The sequence below is a fragment of the Nuphar pumila genome, chromosome 12 (assembly GCF_984573655.1).
Source record: "Nuphar pumila chromosome 12, dmNupPumi1.hap1.1, whole genome shotgun sequence".
Classification (NCBI taxonomy): domain Eukaryota; kingdom Viridiplantae; phylum Streptophyta; class Magnoliopsida; order Nymphaeales; family Nymphaeaceae; genus Nuphar; species Nuphar pumila.
Genome location: NC_143260.1, coordinates 58,497,840 through 58,517,554, shown reverse-complemented (window position 1 = coordinate 58,517,554; position 19,715 = coordinate 58,497,840). Strand labels below are relative to the sequence as shown.

At 41.6% G+C, this 19,715-nt stretch overlaps 1 protein-coding gene across 1 annotated transcript; it reads right to left on the bottom strand.

Moving 5' to 3' along the window:
* Positions 1 to 7,787: 7,787 nt before the first annotated feature.
* LOC149820941 (S-adenosylmethionine synthase 1-like) lies at positions 7,788 to 11,250 on the bottom strand. Its single transcript, XM_089982553.1, has 2 exons — positions 11,170 to 11,250; positions 7,788 to 9,246 (listed from the first exon to the last, which is right to left on the bottom strand). Exon 2 carries the CDS (start codon positions 9,235 to 9,237, stop codon positions 8,056 to 8,058), a length of 1,182 nt encoding a protein of 393 aa, XP_089838679.1. The 5' UTR covers positions 9,238 to 9,246; positions 11,170 to 11,250; the 3' UTR covers positions 7,788 to 8,055.
* Between the last annotated feature and the right edge of the window lie 8,465 nt (positions 11,251 to 19,715).

Genomic DNA, 19,715 nt, shown 5'->3' with positions numbered 1-19,715 from the left:
CCATCTGGATTTCTAATGCCATCTAGCAATCACGAGATAATTTCTACATAAAAAAAGTTCAAAACTAAAAGTAACTTTCTACTTATAGAGCATTGTCGTGGGTGGTGAATTACATTTTTCTAGATCTGGGCTCTATTACCAAAGTTGTAACATTCCAAAATTTATCTAAATTTTTAGCCAAATTGTTTTTCTTATCACCTTGAAAATAAATAAATAATAATCATTCATGTCTAACTTTTTTTAGACAAATAACACAAACTAATTCACGCAAAGTGTGTTCAAGTGATCGTGGAATCAAAACGAGATAAATCTTATACGAACATGAAATCCTAATTTCATGCTTGATCTTTTTTATTTCACATAAAGGAAAATGATATTTAAATACGCATGCTCTAATACATGAATACAATTTTCATGAATGAGATTTTTATGCTAACGATACGTGTGTGTGTGTGTGTGTGTGTGTGTGTATTGAACATCATATAAATCAACACACGACAAAAACATGTGATGTTGACATGTACATAATATAAACCCCTTTTTTCTTTTATTAGACTCGAATCACACACATATTAGTGTGGTTCAATCACACATAATATGCCATCAATATCATCGATGAAGGTAGATCAATACGCTACATGCTGGCCCATCACCCACGCACGATGATAAAAGAACCATACCATGTATCGGTCGATTAGCAACAATGGAACAGGGTTTGATCAAACCTCAGATGCTTGTACGCTCATTCGATCAACATGAGCTCCATTAAAGTAATTCATTTCTCAACCATGTGGAAGGAGATGAGAGGGAAGAGAGAAGATAAGTGAGAAAGATAGGTAGAGGGAGAGATATGCGTGTGAGGCGATTTAAATGGGGCCTCATTAATATAGAAAGGGAGCGGGAGAGGTCACGTTCCATTATGGTGTTTCTTCTTTTTTCATACATCAAATGCTATTTTTTTTCTCTTAGAGATGTGGGAGGGGTGATTCACCTTTCCTCTTCCTCTCATAATTACAAGCAAAAATAATAAGCCCTCCAAATGTGGTATCTCATTTATTTAAGGAGGGGCCCACTAGGGAGGGGCGACCCTCACTTGCTTCCTTCTTTTTTTATATATATTATTTAATTTAGTTTTTCCTTAATGGCTTAGATTAAATTTTAGGAAAACATTAAGATGGTTTTTAGTTTTAGGTAAATATCAAGTAGATAGACTATTTAATATTAAATTTAAAATATTAATTAAAACCTTAATCCAAGTTTTCTATTTGATCCTTGATCCAGATTGGATTCAATTCTATTTGGATCAAACCCAAACCATATCCAATTCTAAAGTAGATTTTGGATCCTCTCAAGATCTAGATCCAAATACCAAATTCAACCACTTTCACTAATGAATTACGGATCTACCCGAGATCCTGATTCAAATACTAGATCCAAGCACTTTCGATAATGAATTCTGGATCTACCCCAGGTTCAGATCTAAATTTTAAATCTAAATAGATTTTTTTTTATTATGGAATTCAATTTCAAGTTGTAAATTCATTGAAACCTTTAATTTCACTATAATTGATAATTTTAAATTTTTATTTATTTTTGATAAAATTAAATAGAAATTATAATTCAAGAATTAAAATAAAATCCTCTTTTATTTATTTAAATATTTTGTAAAATTCATAAATTTTATATTTACTGTGCACAATCATTAAATAGGGGTTAGGGGGTTATTGAGGGTAGTTGGTTTTCAGAGTAGTTGTTGTAGGTAGTTATATTAATTGAATGTATGAAGTGTATATGAATGATCTTTTTCTCACATGCTATTTTCATTAGATGAATTATATGTTGTGTTGTTGGTGTAAGATAATTAATCATAGATTGTAAAATGGTTAGAGTACACTACCGTAACCCTGACCACCCTACTTGGAGATCTATAATTGTCTTTAAAAATAATAACTATAAGAAATTTGTAGCTTTGATGTCTCGTAAAACCGAATATATGAAAGAGTCAATAATCATCTAATACAGTTTTTCTTCAAACCTAAATAGCCAACATACATGGATGGATGTCTTGATGGATGTGTTTGACAATGATGATATGAAATAAATGTTATTTCGTTGTGACATTTACTTAGTTGCTCGCAAAGTTAAAAAAGTGAAGAATATGCATATATCTGAAGTACCATTTATCGAGCTCAGTCATTTGGCAATCATCCAATTATCCTAAACAACGAACGATATTAATGTCCCAAACATTCAGTTCAAGCATGAGGGGGGTATGCAGTTTCTTGAATCGATTAGGGATATAGATGTTCAACGTTCAAGCAATGAAGAACAAACAATTAATGTACATAATCAAAGGATCACTGCAGAGGATATGGAACCACATAGGCAAACTAGTGCTAATGATCTTCATCACAGTAATTTGAATGTCATTCAACCTTCCCAGACAGATGGCAATGTTAAGTATAAGTTGTTAGACTTTGCAATTTATGATGAATATGAAGTTTTTATGGTCAATCTTGGATGTTGAAAATGAAAGAATGTTGAATGTATAAAAGTAAAGGAAGCAATAGATACGATAAATTTTGATTTAGTTTGTATAACAGAACTATCAATTAGTGTCAATAGCTATCACGTTGACAGTAGAGAATCAGATGATATCGATGATGATGATTATTTCATGTTGATGGGAGAGGAGGAAGATAATAATAACATAGGACAAATAACATTTGAAAAGTCGAACCATTGGTATGTTTTATAAGTTATATGAATATTTGTTGCACAATATAGTTGTTTTATGTTATTATACTAACGAGACATAGTTGAATAGGTTCTCGTTCGATGAATTCTCCTATAATGAGGATCAATTGAAAACCATTAAAGTGGAGGCATCTCATTTGTATAACTTCTTGTATAACGAACTTAATAATTTTAAACAATTCTAGTGGCTAACAATAGGTTCAAACAATCAAGAAATTACTTTCAGCAAAAGGTTTAATGGTCTCTATCACTATCGTGAGTTTTTGAAAGATCATGTAATCGGGAATACCTATAAATCAAAATTTTTAAAGAGCTGCAATAACAGAGTCGCTGTCGTATGCACAAGAAAGAACCTGCAGATGACAGTTGATTGCCCTTGAAAGATTCATTGCACAAAGGTGCAATGAGAAGTGTTCTTTCAAGTGAAAATGTATCAAAGCGAGCATACATGTAGTGAATCATTGGGCAACATTGTAGTGGAAAAAGTATCTTTCAAGTGAATTTCAGGTGTTATTTACAGACACATGCATGATAACCCAAAGATAATTCCAAAAAAAAATTATGAATGACATCAGTCGTGAGAAAGGTGTGGAGGTTACTTACAATCAAACATGGCATAGATGAAAATATAACAAGGAGTTGCTATATGGTTCATTCGAAGAATCCTTCAATATGCTTCTTGCTTATTTAGATTATTTGATGAAGATTAATCGAGGATTGCTAGGATACATTGAGACCGATCAAAAATATTGATTTCAATAAAATTTTTTATCCTTCTATCTAAGCATCGATGATTTTTTTAAAAGATGTCCTCCAGTTCTTATCATAAATAGCACATTCATAAAAGAAAGATATATGAGTATATTGTTGTCGGCCTATAGTATTAATCTTTGTAGTGAGATGTTCTCAGAAGCAATTGCAGTTATTAATAAAGAGTCAAAGAATTCATGAGCATAGTTTTTGAAACATTTAAAGAAAGAATGCATACGCTTCGATGAATATAATGAGGGAATACAACTTACTGTTATCTCAAATAAGCATGAAGGTCTAAAGTATAATGCCTCCCTATACATGACCTATATGTCGTGTTGGATATTGCATGCAGTATTTGACAAAAAAAAATTTAAAAAAAAAATTGATTTACTATTTAATACACTTTAGTGGAGCATAGCTCGACCAGCCACGAGATGACAATACAATTATTTTCTTCAAAAAATTTAGGAGCAAGACTAATGAGACTTTGTGCAGCCCTATTCTGTTGGAGAGAGAGCATGAATGAGACTTTTTGGTTCATTTTCTTGTGCTCTATATCTAATTTTCTTCATTAATTAGTCCTTAAACTTTATAGCAAAAGTAACTAACGGGTTTGCCGTTGACATGGTCTACCTGCATCTTAGCAGCCAAAAGTTAACCACAAATAGGTAACCATTTAAAGAGGATGGTGAGCAGACAATCATCAAGATACCCTTTTATATGGACAGGGTTACTCAGGAGGATGGTTTTGATGAAAGTGGATGAGTCACTGTTGTTGAAGCAAATCAGTAGATTAAAAAAAGATGACTACATATTTTTTTTAAAAGAAAGGCATGTTAATAAACGGTCCAAAAAGGGGGGAATGGCTAAGAAAATGAGGGTTATGGGCATGTTGCACTTAATAAACCTAAAAGGGAGCCAACCAGTTACATATGACCTTACTAGCTTCAAAACGGTCCAAAAAATAGGATGGCGAGAAAAAGTCAAAGCAAGTCAAATGGGCAGGTATAAATGGAGGGGCTCTGAAAAGTTTGTTCATAAATGGGTGCATGCAAGACAGGTTAGGTTGTAGTCAAAGGCGGCACAAAAAGTTAAGTGGATTGGGTTGAGGTCAAAGCGGTCAATCAAAACTTACTAAAAGTTCAACCAAAATCTTGTGTATTAAATTTATGCCAATCCAAAGTTCAATTGTCCTAAAAAGTCAAACAATGCTACCCCATATAAACCCATGTGAAATATTCTGTCTTTCAATTTAGGACCAAGCAATATTCAATAGATTTTTTTTTTAAAACTAGATTTAAGGAAATGATGGGTAATATGTGGACAATTTATGTGCAACCTACATAATTTTGAGACAATAACCCCAACATGTGTACATAAGACCCGATTAGTCATGGTCCTGGCCCCAACAACTAATTCTGGCAGGCTCGGATCTAGGCAAAATATCTAGTCAATGTAGCCTAGCTTGGCCCTACCCGACCCAGTTGCACATGTACATGAGTTAATCATGGGTCTTGACCAAATGAGATGAGTGTCCGCTCATGCTTTTTGACTATAATAGGGTATGGCATCACGCAGGCCTTGGTAAAAGTCGATCGGGATCTCATGGGCCTAACCCAGGTCCGAGATCACCAGACCCTGCAGGCTAGCCCCGACACATTTGTATGACTCTCAATTGGATTCAGGTCCAATGTGGAGCCAGTTGTCAGGAAGGGTTCGGCAAATGAAACCAAATGCTCTTCATTAAGACTTTGTTTTTCACAAGGGCTCTAGCTTCCTGGCTAGGGACAACACTTGATACAGGACAACCATAGTTCAACGGAGCCATCCCTTATTGCAAGGTCAAAGCTAGGTGTACTCTTTGGTAGGGCTGAGAATAGGGATGGCAGTGGATCATGGGAAGACGGGGTCATGCCCTGCTTCACTCCTGTTGAACCTGGGATGGAGGTTAAAATCAAAACCCATGCGGGGATGGACTTACGCTTTTCCCCACCCTGCCCCATTCCCGTCCCGATCCCCACCTTGACCTGTCCTCCTCAATCCTTCTTTAGAGATGACAGTGGACTGAGGGAAAATGGGGTCCCACCCCGCCTAGCCCCGTTTGGACCGGGGATGGAGAACATGAAACGGGGATTGAGGTTAAAATCGAAACCCTTGCGGGGATGAAGGTGGCAATGAAGGGCAGGATTTTGAGACGGGGCGGGGGTGGAGACCTTGTCCCTCACCCCCCACCCCGGTCCATTGCCATCCCTAGCTGAGAATCGAGAAAAACTGCTAATGGCTTGGCTAGTGTTGTGAAATAGACTCGGCAAGCTGAAGAAAGACAATGAGTGTTCGGCTGGGCTTGGTTCAGTATTTTGCATGTATTTTATATTTTAGAGTGTAATGGTTGAAATGCTTGGCTTGCAAACAATAAATTTAGAGTTCAATTTTGTAAAACGAACCAGTTTCAGCACCTTAGCTCACTAGGTTTTCAGTTCAAATAATATTATTTGTAATATTTAAAAACGTATATATTTTTTTTCTTTTGTAAACAATCTAGCTTTGTGCTTAATGATCTCACCATAAGCTTGAGGTCAGCTCGGCACACCACAAGGAGCCAAGCTTGAACACCCTTCAGTTTCTTAGGCTGGTTCACCAGCCCTACCTACTGCCAAGCGGGCAGGGAGGACCCTCAAGGCTTTACCAAAAGAATGATCCGCCAATTCGCAGTCTAGAGTGGGGTTTTCTCTTGGCCTAGTAAAATAAAAAAGGCTCAACATTGAAAATTGTCAAAAAAATATCCAAAATCTCCTTTTCTGTTTCCAAGAAAAATGCCCGATAGAATTCCGTAATTTCAGAAAAAAAATAAAATAATCCCAAATCAGAAGACGATGTTAAAACCAACCAGGTGCCATGCAAGGATATGCTGACATAAAGAGCATCCCGAATTGACGGTAGATCAGGTGCAATCACATTGCAGTGCGGCTGCACCTGATTTATGTTGGGTGCCACAGCTGTCAAGCTGTACTCCCGGAATGAATGGACTGGAGGGCAGTCAGTTGCAGCGGCACGCTCAAAGTGTGCAATGTGAATGCACCTGATCTGATCTTCCCCTCTTCCGAATTTTGGAGGCACCTCAACATTCGTCAACTATCCCGATCCCGAATGTGACAAGCGTTTGGCCCGGAGCAAGCACGCACTGCACTTAGCCATAAACTTTTCCTTGTCCAGATTCAATGAATCTGCGGCCTTTGTGCTGACGAAGTTTCCCGTCAAAGTGGGTAATCGCTCAAATTTCAAAGAACCTTTTTGACTCCTGGGTCAAAGCAAAGCAAACCAAACCCCAACACAAACTGTACGAACAAATCATACCCGATTGGACTGTGCAGCCTGGCTAGTCAATGGATTAAACCAGGTCCAAGCTTGTGGAAGCCGATGGCCGGACTCAAAGGAACTTGATTACCTCGGGCAATTGGACTTGAAACTCAGGCAAGCCACCAGTAACACTAGCTTAGACAGTCATCAAGAAGAGTGGAACTAAGGATGGTAGTGGACCGGGGAAAAACGGGCTACGCCTTACCTCTCCCCGTTTGGGCCAAAGATGGAGGGCATAAAACGGGGATGATGGTTCCAGTGCAGAGATGAAAGCCGGGATGAACTTAAGATTTTCTCATTAGTAAAATAACTAAAATACTTATAAGAATAACACTGAACCGAGAAGAAACAAAGTCCCGCGCACTGCCTCACCCCGTTTGAACCGAAGATGGAAGACATGAAATGAGGATGAAGGCAAAAATAGAGGTTAAAATCAAAACCTGTGTAGGGATGAATGCGAGGATGGAAGGCAGAATTTTGAGACAGAGCAAGGGTGGTGACCTTGTTCTTGTTCCCTGCATCCCTTACGGTCCAATGCCATCCCTAAGCGAAACGGATTCATTGGGTCTTTGGAAAGAGTTGATCGAATCCAGAAATAGAATGAGATGACATATGACAGGCAACCTCTTATGGAACCCTCCGTAGCCAGCCCACAAAGAGTGATGGAAGCACCTGACTGGTAGTTGCCAGACCATGCTGCATTGCTTCTTGAACAAAACAAACATGCCGTGCCCCCCTTTTGCAGAGAGCTCGTGTTAAAGGCAGAAGACAAGTCATGACATGTACTTTAAAACTTTAAAACGCCACAGGCCCACATCACCATTCAGGACACCCGAAAATACCAATTAGAGTAGGAATGCAGAAGATGCTTATTGCATCAGCATGACGTTTTCCACCTTAACAGGAAAATAGATACTGAGTTGTAGTTAAGAACAAATCCCATAAATTTTGCTTAATCAAGACATCAAGATATAGCCCGTCTCCAAACAGAGAGGGAATGACACAAACTGATATAAATACTAAATTCCAAAAGGAACAAGACCCCCAAAAAACAAAAAACCACATATTTTTACTACAAAGAATAGCAGTACGAGTTTTAGCGTCAAACATCCTCAACCTATTCTTTGGCAGGTAAAAGATACGAAGGGAGTAGGGAAACGAAACCAAACATAGCACGGAACAAACGATTCAAGCAGCGGGTTTCTCCCACTTGAGCGGCTTCACAACCTCCCATGTGAAGTCCTGGTCGTCCCTTCCGAAGTGACCATAGGCAGCGGTCTTCAAGAACCTTCCGTTCCCTCCTCTCTTCAGATCTAGGTTGATGGTAATCATCCCAGGCCTGAAGTCGAAGTTCTCCTTCACGATGTTCAGGATCTCCTTGTCTGGAATCTTCCCGGTGCCATAGCTGTCAACAAACACCGAGAGTGGCTCCGGCACACCGATAGCATAAGAGACCTGAACAATGCAGCGGCGAGCAAGCCCGCTGGCCACAATGCTCTTTGCAGCTTGGCGGACGATGTATGCACCACTCCTGTCGACCTTGGTTGGGTCCTTGCCGGAGAAGGCACCACCACCGTGGGCTCCCCACCCACCGTATGTGTCGATGATGATCTTGCGACCTGTGAGCCCAGCATCACCGTGTGGGCCACCAATGACAAAACGGCCTGATGGGTTAAGGTGGAAGATGGTCTTCTCGTCAAGGTACTTCTCCGGGATCACAGGCTTGATGACATGCTCCTTGAGGTCAGCTGCGATCTCATCGTTGGTCACAGTCTCGTCGTGCTGGGTGGAGATGAGCACAGTGTGGACACGGACCGGAACCATGGCACCCTTGTCATTGTAGTATTCTACGGTCACTTGGGTCTTGCCATCAGGGCGGAGCCAAGGGCAGGTGCCGTTCTTGCGGACCTCAGTGAGGCGAGCACCAAGCTTGGTGGCTAGGACATGGCTGAGGGGCATGAACTCAGGGGTTTCATCAGTGGCGTAGCCAAACATGTGCCCCTGATCACCAGCACCAATCTCCTCGGGGCGCTTGGTGAAATGACCATGGACACCCTGGGCGATATCAGGACTCTGCTGCTCAATGTTGACAAGGACCTTGCAGTTGTCAGCATCAAGCCCAACATCGTCCGATACGAAGCCAATGGAGCGGCAAGTATCACGGACAATCTTCTCATAGTCTATATTGGCCTTGGTGGTGATCTCACCGAACACCATCACCATGTTGGTCTTTGTGCAGGTCTCGCAGGCGACCTTGCTGTCTGGGTCCTGCTCAAGGCAGGCATCGAGGACGGCATCAGAGATCTGGTCGCAGAGCTTGTCGGGGTGGCCCTCGTTGACGGACTCTGAGGTAAAGAGGAAGGTCTCCATTTCTCCAAGCTGCATACAACATGGGAAACCGTTCAGTATAACCCATGATTTTAACGAACATCTGAATTAAGCATCATCCAGACTACAAGACGCCATGGACTACATTCTACATCTCCTGTGAATTCCCAAAGGACAATCAAAAGACACCAAGAAATGGTATCAAATAATATACATGCAGCTAACCTGATTCTCAGAAACAGATAACACTAATCAGGAAGTCATCCCGATTTTGTGAATACTGATTCTTGCTGCAGTGTTTATAGGAAGAATTACCTCAGTTTGACAGAGGTACCGGCAAACTTAATAAACAAACAAGAAATTGCTTAAACAAAACACTGGCACTGTGGCACACAAGTGAAATTGACAGAGCATGTCAATAATTTTGTTTCAAGCACGAACAATTAAACTAGCACACAGAGTGGCCTGGATACTAATGGAAGTCAAAGGTAGGATGGAAAAAGAATGACCAGACTGCCCAAATGGTGCAGCATTTGATGGAACAGATCAGGCTGTGCTGTGTGGAACTTGCCAACGACAAGATATTAGTGAAGATCCAGAAACAAACAAAGAAGACCTACACGTTTGCATGAATCACAAAAAAATTGTAAGCAAAACCCACTATTTTAGAAACTTTGAACATCTAACAGAAGTATACCAAAGCAGAATGACATCAGTAAGAAGTCACTGCCTTGTGAAAAGGAGGAGGCAAGAAAGATAGAAAGTGCCTGATGAATCCATCAGAGAATTGCAAACAGAAAGACCAAAAACAAAGATAAGGACACCGTTGAACCTTATCCCTGTGATCGAAAAGACTTACAGACAAGACAGTACTCGGTACATAGTCACACCAACAAAAATGGAGGACAAAATTAAGGGGGAAACCATGTTCTCGACAAGGTATAAGCCAATCTGTATCAGGAGAACAAAAAGAAAAGATTTTTGAAAAGGTGGACACCTACCCAAAAAACCAATGGTGTCAAGCTAACACAAATTCTATTTCTCATAGCACTGTGACTAGCATTTTTGTTTTAATTCGGCATCATAGGGAAATTTATAATCATAATAAAACCTATTCTTTCTAAATCTGAAATAAGGAAGCAAGTCGAGATTTTGCAAAGAGGAACCACTGAATCTGTACTGAAGCAAATAGCTTTGACATGAAAAGAGAGATCAAAATCATAATTCTGGACCGGATCAAGCAGAGTATAAGTCGAATAGCGAGATGCCTTCATAAACATGATGATAGCGAAATAAGAAAAAAAATCAGATCTAGGCTTACAAAATCAACTCAATTATGAACTTCGCCTCAGATAAACTACAATAGACAGCATGAAAATATAATCCCAGATGCAAATAAATCACAGAACAGAGAAAACCCCAAACGAGTCAGATGTTTACAGTCTTTAACACTATCATCAAGAATCATGGAAAAAGGAAACTAAATGAAAATTAAGATTCAAACCACGTCCTCCAGAAAAACTATTTAACACATTAAAAAGAAAAAAAAACCATCATTCCGTCCCAATGAAAGAAATATAGAGGAAATCTATAGAGATCTACAATATCCTAAACTGATCCAAGTAAAATTAGTGATATAAGGTCTATTACAGATCCAAATCCCTAGATCCCGCAGAAAAAACTATCACTACAAACAGATCTACAACGGATTCAACTATTGACATTCAAATCACAAAGAAAAACACTGTTTCGTTCCGAAACTTCAGAAAATCTCCAAAAAGGGGCATAAAAAACAGTGATTCGCATAAGATATGTTCCTTTTAAAAGCAAAACCCTAAGTCCTAGAGAAAAAACCCTAAAAATTTCCCAGATCTCAACCGAGAAAACTAGAGACACCACAGATCTGGGTTCAGAAAGTATGACGGAAAGACGAAATGGAAGGAGGAGGAAGAAAAGAGCACGGAGAAGACGCACCTTAGGTGGGCAAGAGAGTAGTGCGTGGATCCTCTCAGAGTAGAAGAGCCACCCCTCGATACAAAACGATACGCTCTTCGGCGGATTGAGAGGAGGGAACTCAACACAGTATTTATAGAGCACACGGTCCGCACATGACGGGGTGCTCCAGCTGCCAAAGATTCAGAGTCCAGATCGGACGGCCGCGGTTCACCCCCAGCGAGGGATCCCATCGTCGGATCGTGGACCATCGTGCGGCCAGATCTCCTCGGGAGTCGGTGGTCGACAGCGACGCGTTACGACTCTTTGGTCACCGCTTCTAGCCGGTCACTCCCACTAACCCCGGCCCAAACATTGGCTGCCCGAGTTCTTGGCTCCAGCCCCGCTGCCGACAATTTGCAGACCCTTTCAGCTGCAATGACCATTTTGCCCGTGACCGTTTAGACTAACTCCCGGACCAGACCTCTCTCTCTCTTCGACATCACTGTCACAATGACACGCCATTTTAGGGTCGAGTGTCTCCGAAACGAGGCGGACACTATGACACGGTTATGACACGTACAAACATTTATTTAATACTGTTAAATATTATCTTGTTGCTCTCTAATCATATTTCAGTAAAAAAATACAATTCTATATATTAAAACATCATAATTTTTTATTGATTAAAACATTCAAAAATCTGTTTCGCCGTATCTTATTTGCAAAAAAAAATAATAATAATAATTTGAAGACGTGTGTTGAACTCGAGTCATGTATCGGGTCGTAGCTGTATATTTGTGACATAGATTCGAACAGGTCAGATATGGATCAAAATCAAGGCCATTTTGGGTCCACATCCGGTGTATGCAAGACGAACACGGTTCAGCACTATAACAAAGATTCAGACTGGAGTAGGGCTGTCAATGGGTTGGTTCTCAGATTCATCGGGCGCACCCAAAGTCCCAAACCAACCCAAATAACTTGTGGTCGGATTCAGGTTTTTTCTTGTTAAAAAACATAAAATCCCAAACCTAGATCCATAAGGAGATTATATTCACTAAAGATGCATACAAAGCACAAGGGTAAAGCTAAGTTAGATCGGATATCTAACAAAAATCTTAACCCAAATCCGACCTGCATATTAGTTCCGGACGACCTAAGTAATATTTGGGCTGGCACTTTTTATCGATGTTGTCAGTATCGGTGTCCGATTCATGTCGTATTGGCAGAAAATTGATACCATACCGACCTGAATCGGCTATTTTTTAATAAATATATAAAAAATACTTAAAATTATTTTTTATATTATTTAAAGGTTTTAACATATGTTACGTTTCTTATTGACACAAAATATTTTCTTATTATTTTTTAGTGTATTCAGAACGGCCGATTCACCCAGTGGCGTAGCTAGGATTCATGTGGGGGGGGGGGCAAACAGGGGTGTAGAAAAAAAATTGGTGAGATAGTCGGGGGTTCGGGGGCAGCGCCCCAAAAAAAAAAATTGAGATAAAATAAAAAATGGCTAGAATTATTAATAAAAATCTATTTCATATGGACAAATCAAATTATTTGCTGCAGTCAGGGCAGGGCTAGGACTGGGCTAAAAAAATAGATAAAAATCTATTTCATATGAAATCAAGGCTAGGCTAGGACTGGGCTTTACAAAAAAAAACTGTTTCAGGAGGCAGGACTGGGTGACTAGTCCTCCCCCCCCCCTCCCCCAGCTCCGCCTCTGGATTCACCTGACTCATTGGCCGAACGATTTGATAGCTGATACACTTTTGATAACATTGCTTTTTATGCCCCTCACCGGGGTTTTAGATTCGCGTCAGGCTGGCTACTAGGGATGGCAATGGACCAAGGTTGAGGCGGGGGACAAGGTCTCCAGCCCCGCCCCATCTCAAAAATTTTCCCTTCATCCTTACCTTCATCCCCCACGGGTTTTGATTTTAACCTCTATCGCTAGTCCATTTTTCATTTCATCTCTCTCTCTCTCTCTCTCTCTAATATTTCAGTCACTTTTGAATAGTTTTGTCAGTGGAGTAAACCTCTCTCTCTCTCTCTCTCTCTCTCTCTCTCTCTCTCTCTCTCTCGCTTTTCCCCTTCCCCACCATCCTTAGCTCCGGCGTCCTCTGCTCCCACCGGGGTATTACCCTGACACCTCCACCCCATCCCGATGGTTTTTCCCCTTCCCCGCCATCCTTAGCTCCGGCGTCCTCTGCTCCCAGCGGGGTATTACACTGTCACCTCCACCCCACCCCGATGGATTTTCCCCTTCCCTAGCATACTTAGCTCTGGTGTCCTCTGCTCCCTCCAGCCTCTCACTGGAGGCCTATCTCTCTCTCTCTGAAATCTGCAGCCTCCACCACCTCTCTCTCTCTCTCTCTCTCTCTCTCTCTCTCTCTCTCTCTCTAGAGCACTTCTAGAGTTGCGCAAAAGGCTGAGCACCCCATCAACCATTGGAGAAAATCTGTGTCTCGTTGCTGCAAAGGTTGATCCAGTATCGTGAAGGGCACTCCGCATCTCCCCATCAGCGCCAGCCTAACTCACCTCCCCTTTTCCGGCCAACCCTGTTGTCTCCCATTTTGCAGCCTCGCCCATTAGCTTGTTCCCCAAACTCGGTCTATTCGTCGCTTGTGGGTTCGTCATCTATGAGTGGTCATCTTTCATCTATTATGGGTCTGTCTGTGGACGATGCAGCTCGACGTCTCAAACTCGTGCTTACCCACAACCAGTTACTCAACATCGATTCTGTTATGCGTGAGTCCTTGGCTGCGATCGCAGATCGTTTACCGACCTTGGTCGCGGATGATGGGCGTTTCACGAACGTCAGCTCCCTATCTCCTTCGGTCGGGGGGTTATCTCAACCTGAGCGGGGTGGTCTCCCAATAAGGAGACGTCATCAACCTTCGCTTTCTCCATCCGGCGAGTCTGGGGTCTCTCCTAGGCGGTCTGTGAGGATCCGCACTCCTCGGGGATTTCCAGACTTTCAGTTATGAAGATCTTGTGTTGGAATATTCGGGGACTGAATTGCCCCTCCAAACGTCTTTTCCTGGCGAGTTGGATCCGTCAAGAAAAGCCTGATCTGATTGCTCTTTGTGAAACGAAGATGACAGATATCTCGAACTCCGTCGTCTCCGAAATATGGCGTGGCGCAGATTTCTTCTTCAAGCCTGCGATTCAATATGCGGGAGGCATCCTCATCCTCGGGAAGCATTCTCTAGCCTTACAACAGGTGGATGAAGGTATGTTTTCCATATCCATCTCTCTTGCACTTCCTCCAAACGCAAAAATGGAGTTGTGGTCACTATGGTGTATGGTCCCTACCGTCAAAGCCGGCGGGAGGAGTTTTGGTTGGACTTGAATAGGGTCATTGCTTCATTTGGGGACCAACATATTATCATGGGAGATTTCAACTGCTTTCTGTCTTCTATCGACTCAAGTATTCTGGTGCCCTACTCGGCTTCAATGAGGATTTTTCAAAACTTTATTCAGATGAACCGGTTGTACCACGTTCCCCATGTAGGTGAAGCTTTCTCGTGGACCAATCGGCGATCTAGACCATGCTTTCGTCTGCTAGACAGGGTGTTTGTTTCGTCAGATTTGCTGAGTTACATTAATGACATTTCATGTTACCTACTTCCACCATCTATCTCGGACCATAGTCAGATTGTTATCCGATGGGGACAAGGCTTCACCGACGACAAATCCTTTAGATTTGAGCAATGGTGGCTTAAGGAGGCGGGTTTCGAGTCATTAGTCCAACAATCTTGGAGTAGACCTTGTTATGCGGTTCGGGCGGCTACTAGATGCATGGTTAAGCTTTTTCGCTTATCCTGCGATATCAAATCTTGGCTTATCTCCAATAAAATAAGCAAATTCTAAAATATGGAGGATTGGGAGCATGAGCTGTCTTCTAGCAATCAGTCTCTCTTGGATACGACCTATATGAATGCATCAGATATTGAAAGACTCAATGCTAGATCGACTGAGTTGACTCTTCTAGTGCAATCTTGGCGTCTAAAGGATGAGATTCGTTGGAAGCAGCAGTCAAGAGTGACTTGGCTTAAGGCGGGTGACGGGAATACAAGGTTCTTTCATTCTGTAGCATCGCACAGGCATCGAAGACATGCGATTCACTCTATGTATATCAACGGTGTCTCCTTTTCGGGCGATCATGTAATCAATGTTGTCACCAACTATTTCTCTAATCTGTATTCCTGCAACCAAGCTGCAGGTGGCAATATGGGTACGACGTTATTTTTGTCCTTGGATCGAGCGCTCTCCAACTCGATTCAGGGGTTATTCACCGAAGAAGAAATCGTCTTGGTGGTGCAGGATTCGTCTGGGTGGAAAGCTCCAGGTTTTGATGGGTATCCAGTGGATTTCTTTCGCATATTCTGGCAATGCGTTAAGAGTGACATTCTTAGGGTCTTCGCTGAGTTTCATCGCAATGGCAGACTGCCGGTTCATTCTCACCTAGCAATTGTGTCACTTATTCCTAAGGAGGAAGCCACATCGGATATCTAGCGGTTTCGCCCTATATCAGTGTTAGGGAGCTTATATCACATTATCGCCAAGGTCTTGGCTAATAGGATGCGCTCAGTCGCTCCTAGGATTTTTTCGGAGGCTCAGTTTGTCTTCATTCCTAACAGAAGGCTTCAACATTCCTTCATTTTGGCCACAGAAGTATTGCACTCTCTCAAGATCAGCGGCGTGGCCTTCTTCACTCTTAAGCTTGACTTTCATAAAGCCTATGACTCGGTTCATTGGCCGTTCCTCTTCAACATGTTGGCGAACCTGGGCTTCGGTAGACGTTTCTCTAGCTGGGTGCATGAGCTGGTAACCAATGCCCAGTCACAGATTCAGATCAATGGGGTCAAGGGAAATCAGTTCAAACTTGGTCGTGGTCTTCGGCAATGATGTCCTCTGTCTCTATTACTCTTTAACATCATCTCGGAAGGCCTTGTGGTTTTGGTTAAGAGGGTAGTGGAGGATGGTCTAATTGAGTCTCTCGGTATACAGGAGTGTCGTAGTCAGATCCTGACCTTTGCTGATGACATAATTATCTTCGGAAGGGCTACCATCCAACAAATGTTAAGATTCAAGCTTGTCCTTCTTTTTTTCCTATCGATGTCAGAGCTATTCGTGAACTACGATAAGTGTTGTCTATCCATGGTCAATGCCCCTCCGTCAATGTTGGACATGGGCCAGCGGATATTCGGGTGCTCGGTATCGAAAAACTCTTTTTCTTACCTGGGTCTGCCGCTTCAAATCAGTCGTGTAACAACGGCAGCCTGGAGCGCTACTATTCAAAGGGTTCAGAACAAAATATCGGGCTGGCAAGCTTCCTACCTTTCTATCGCGGGTAGACTGACTCTCATCAAGCATGTTCTTTCTGCTATGCCAGAATTTTTTATGTCTATGTTCCTGATGCCTATGGGGGTTAGTAAGAAGCTAACTCGGGTAGTAGCGAACTTCCTTTGGTCGGGGCGAGGTACCAACAACAAACGCCACCTCATAGGGTGGGACACACTTCGACTTCCTCTATATAGGGGAGGTTTGGGAATCAAGGATCCAAGGCTGAGGAGTATGATTCTCGTCGTGAAGCAGAGCTGGCTTGCACACCAACCTGGGTCCCCGTGTGCAAGCATGCTTCTGGCTAAATACAGAGGTGTGGAATCATTGGTGGGGGCCACAAGCGTGCGTCAGCGAACAATGTCAAAGCTTCATCGATCATGGATCCAAGCTTGGTTTGCGGTTCTGTTACATAATGGTAATGTTGACTCGCAGTCTCAGTTCGTGGGACACATCTTTGCTCCGAACGGATCTTTCCGCTCAAAAGAAGGTTGCCTCGCTCTCCTTCCGTGGGGGGTGGACCGGTTTCCGACGAGCCTGCTCTGGGGCAAGGGTCCGACTTCGAGATCTTGTTTTCTGGCTTGGCTAATCTTACACGATCGGGTGCAGACTGACAACTTCCTCAAATCCATCGGATTCCATCTGCCGAGTAAATGTGTGTTGTGCAAGGCGGCCGAAGAATATGCGTTTCACCTTTTTTGGGAGTGCTCTGTCTTTCAAAACATCTTCAAGGTGACTTGGAATAAGCCGAGGGTCAGCGTGCACCAGGAATTGTTCGCCAGCGACTTGCTGTGGGGTCCTAAGCAAGTTCATCATTGCAACTATTGGCGGATTATTTGGCGAACCTGGCTTCTCTCGTCATGGTGGGCCGTATGGATGACTCACAACAATGCTATTTTTCGGCATATTCCAGCAGTGTTCAACAAAATGGTGAACCTTATTTTGGCAGACGTGTACGCCATTCTTCGCATCAACATCCCTGATCTACAACACAATCTGCCTACAAGGACCACTCATGATCCAGGGTGATGCTCGCCGTCTAACTGTAGTTGTTTCGTGTTTCTCTGTTATCTTTTTTCATTTCTCTTTTTCTTCTTTTTCCTTCTTTTTGGGGCTCCTTGGCATGTCTTGGGTCTGGTGGGTGTTCTGGTAGGTTCAATGTTGGTTGAACCTGTTTCGTAATGTTGATGGTTATAGTTCGGCTCTCTCTCTCTCTATCTATATATATCTATATATATATTAATGGGTATCGGGGGCGGAGACGAGGATGGGGAAGGGTGGGAGTAAGAGTAAGTTCATCCCCACCCCATTCTCGCATGTGTTTTGATTTTAACTTCCATCCTTGGTCCATTTCTTGTTTCATATCCTCCATCTCGATCCAAACGAGGCAAGGCGAGGCGAGGCGGGCAGAGGTCCATTTTTCTCCGATCCATGCCACCCCTACTGGCTACGCGGTGTTTGAGTTATATTGTTAGTTTTGGGATGGGAAGAAATTAAATGAGTTTCGGAGATTCAACCTTGTTGAATATACGTAAGATGTGCAAACTAGCTTCAAAATTGCAAAAAGATATTCCCAGACTATTGGCTGCAGTGAATGTCAACATTAAGTGGACTAATCTTGGTCCAAACTGGTTTTCGTATGGTTTTTTAAATAAACAGGTAGGGGTCTGCCTAACTCCAGTTTGAAAAAAAAATGAATAATCAAGATTCTTTTTGTCTCTGCACTCAAGAATCAATCTCTAGAAAGCCTTTGCAGCTTACCTTTATATAGTTGTCTGCCTGAGACTATTTCTTTGAGAACATGAGTGATATTTGTTTGGGAACCTGCTTAAATATCTTTGAGCCGTGCAACTTAAGCCACAAAAGGTTCAATTCATTGCCCAGTTGGGAACATGGTTAGCAAAAATCCGTTTATAACATACCCTCTTCAGCAACAAAAAAAAACTCCTTTTGAAAGAAAAGTCTAGAACACAAAAAGTAGCATTAAAAATAATTTTTTTTTAAATATAGCATGGATCTAGCTTTACTGGATCTTGGTATCACATTAGTTTTGGATCTTATTTTGTAATTACATTACATTTATGTTGATGTTCTAAGACAAAAGAGGAATGTAAAAAAATAAAAAATACATTTGTCATGAGCGTTGACGCGAGTGCTCAATGTTCTCCTCAGCCTATTGATGCCCATGATGAGCCCAAGCTGTCAAGTTGATGATGAGCAAGACCCTTAACCGAAATGAGAGAAAGAGGGCACCTTGGTTACACTCATCAAGCACCGACGCTTCAATTTATAGTGGAAGGAGAGTGAGAGATTACATACATTCATGTATGTGAACCCTTCACATGCCATATTGAATGTGAACTCTTCATATTCACGTAACCTCCTCTCCACTAACTCCCCACTAACACCTTCATTAGTACCTTATGTCAAACCGGGTCAGTCAGGGTTGAACCCAATCTGAAATATCCAATATTCTCTCACTTGACCCATTGACACAGAAAGTCACAAAATTGAGGTTCTTTACCGTTATCTCGATTCAATTTTCATATGAGTTCACATGCTATTTGGTATCACAAGAATAAACTATACAAGTTATAGAGATGAACATCTCTTTATGAAATATCATATTTTCATGCATTGTAATATAATTCACCTTTATGAATAGGTCAATCTCTAACCCATTTTATTGGTCCTTTAATATTGTTATTATGTTATTCTCTCTACCCAAATGTGAGATCTTTTATACAGAATCAACAATACACAAAATTATAAAGAATCAATTTAGCTTCACAAATGTGATCACATATAACCATAATATATTTTCATACATCAGAAGGAATCAAACAAACCCATCCCCTTTACATGTTGAGAATATAATCACAGTGGTAGCCCTTTAGTAAGGAGATTTACAGTCATTTTCTTTGTACCGATTATATCAATACACATTTGATGATTCTCAGTCCTTTCTTTAACAACAAAATACTTTAACTTCATATGTCGACACAAGGTTGAGCTCCTGTTGTTATTCAAGAAAGATACTATAGCTTCATTATCATAAAAGATCTTTAGTGGCCTCTCAATAGAGTCAACAATCCCAATACACATAAAGAAGTTTCTTATTCAAATGACCTAAGATAAATTTTGCCTCTATGGTATGAGAAGCGGTTGTAGACTGCTTTTCGCTTCTCTATGAGATGGCACCACCTGTCAGTAAAATAATGTATCCG

Excerpts from the sequence above, each read along its gene's own strand:
- LOC149820941 (XM_089982553.1), bottom strand. The coding sequence starts at position 9,237 with ATGGAGACCTTCCTCTTTACCTCAGAGTCCGTCAACGAGGGCCACCCC.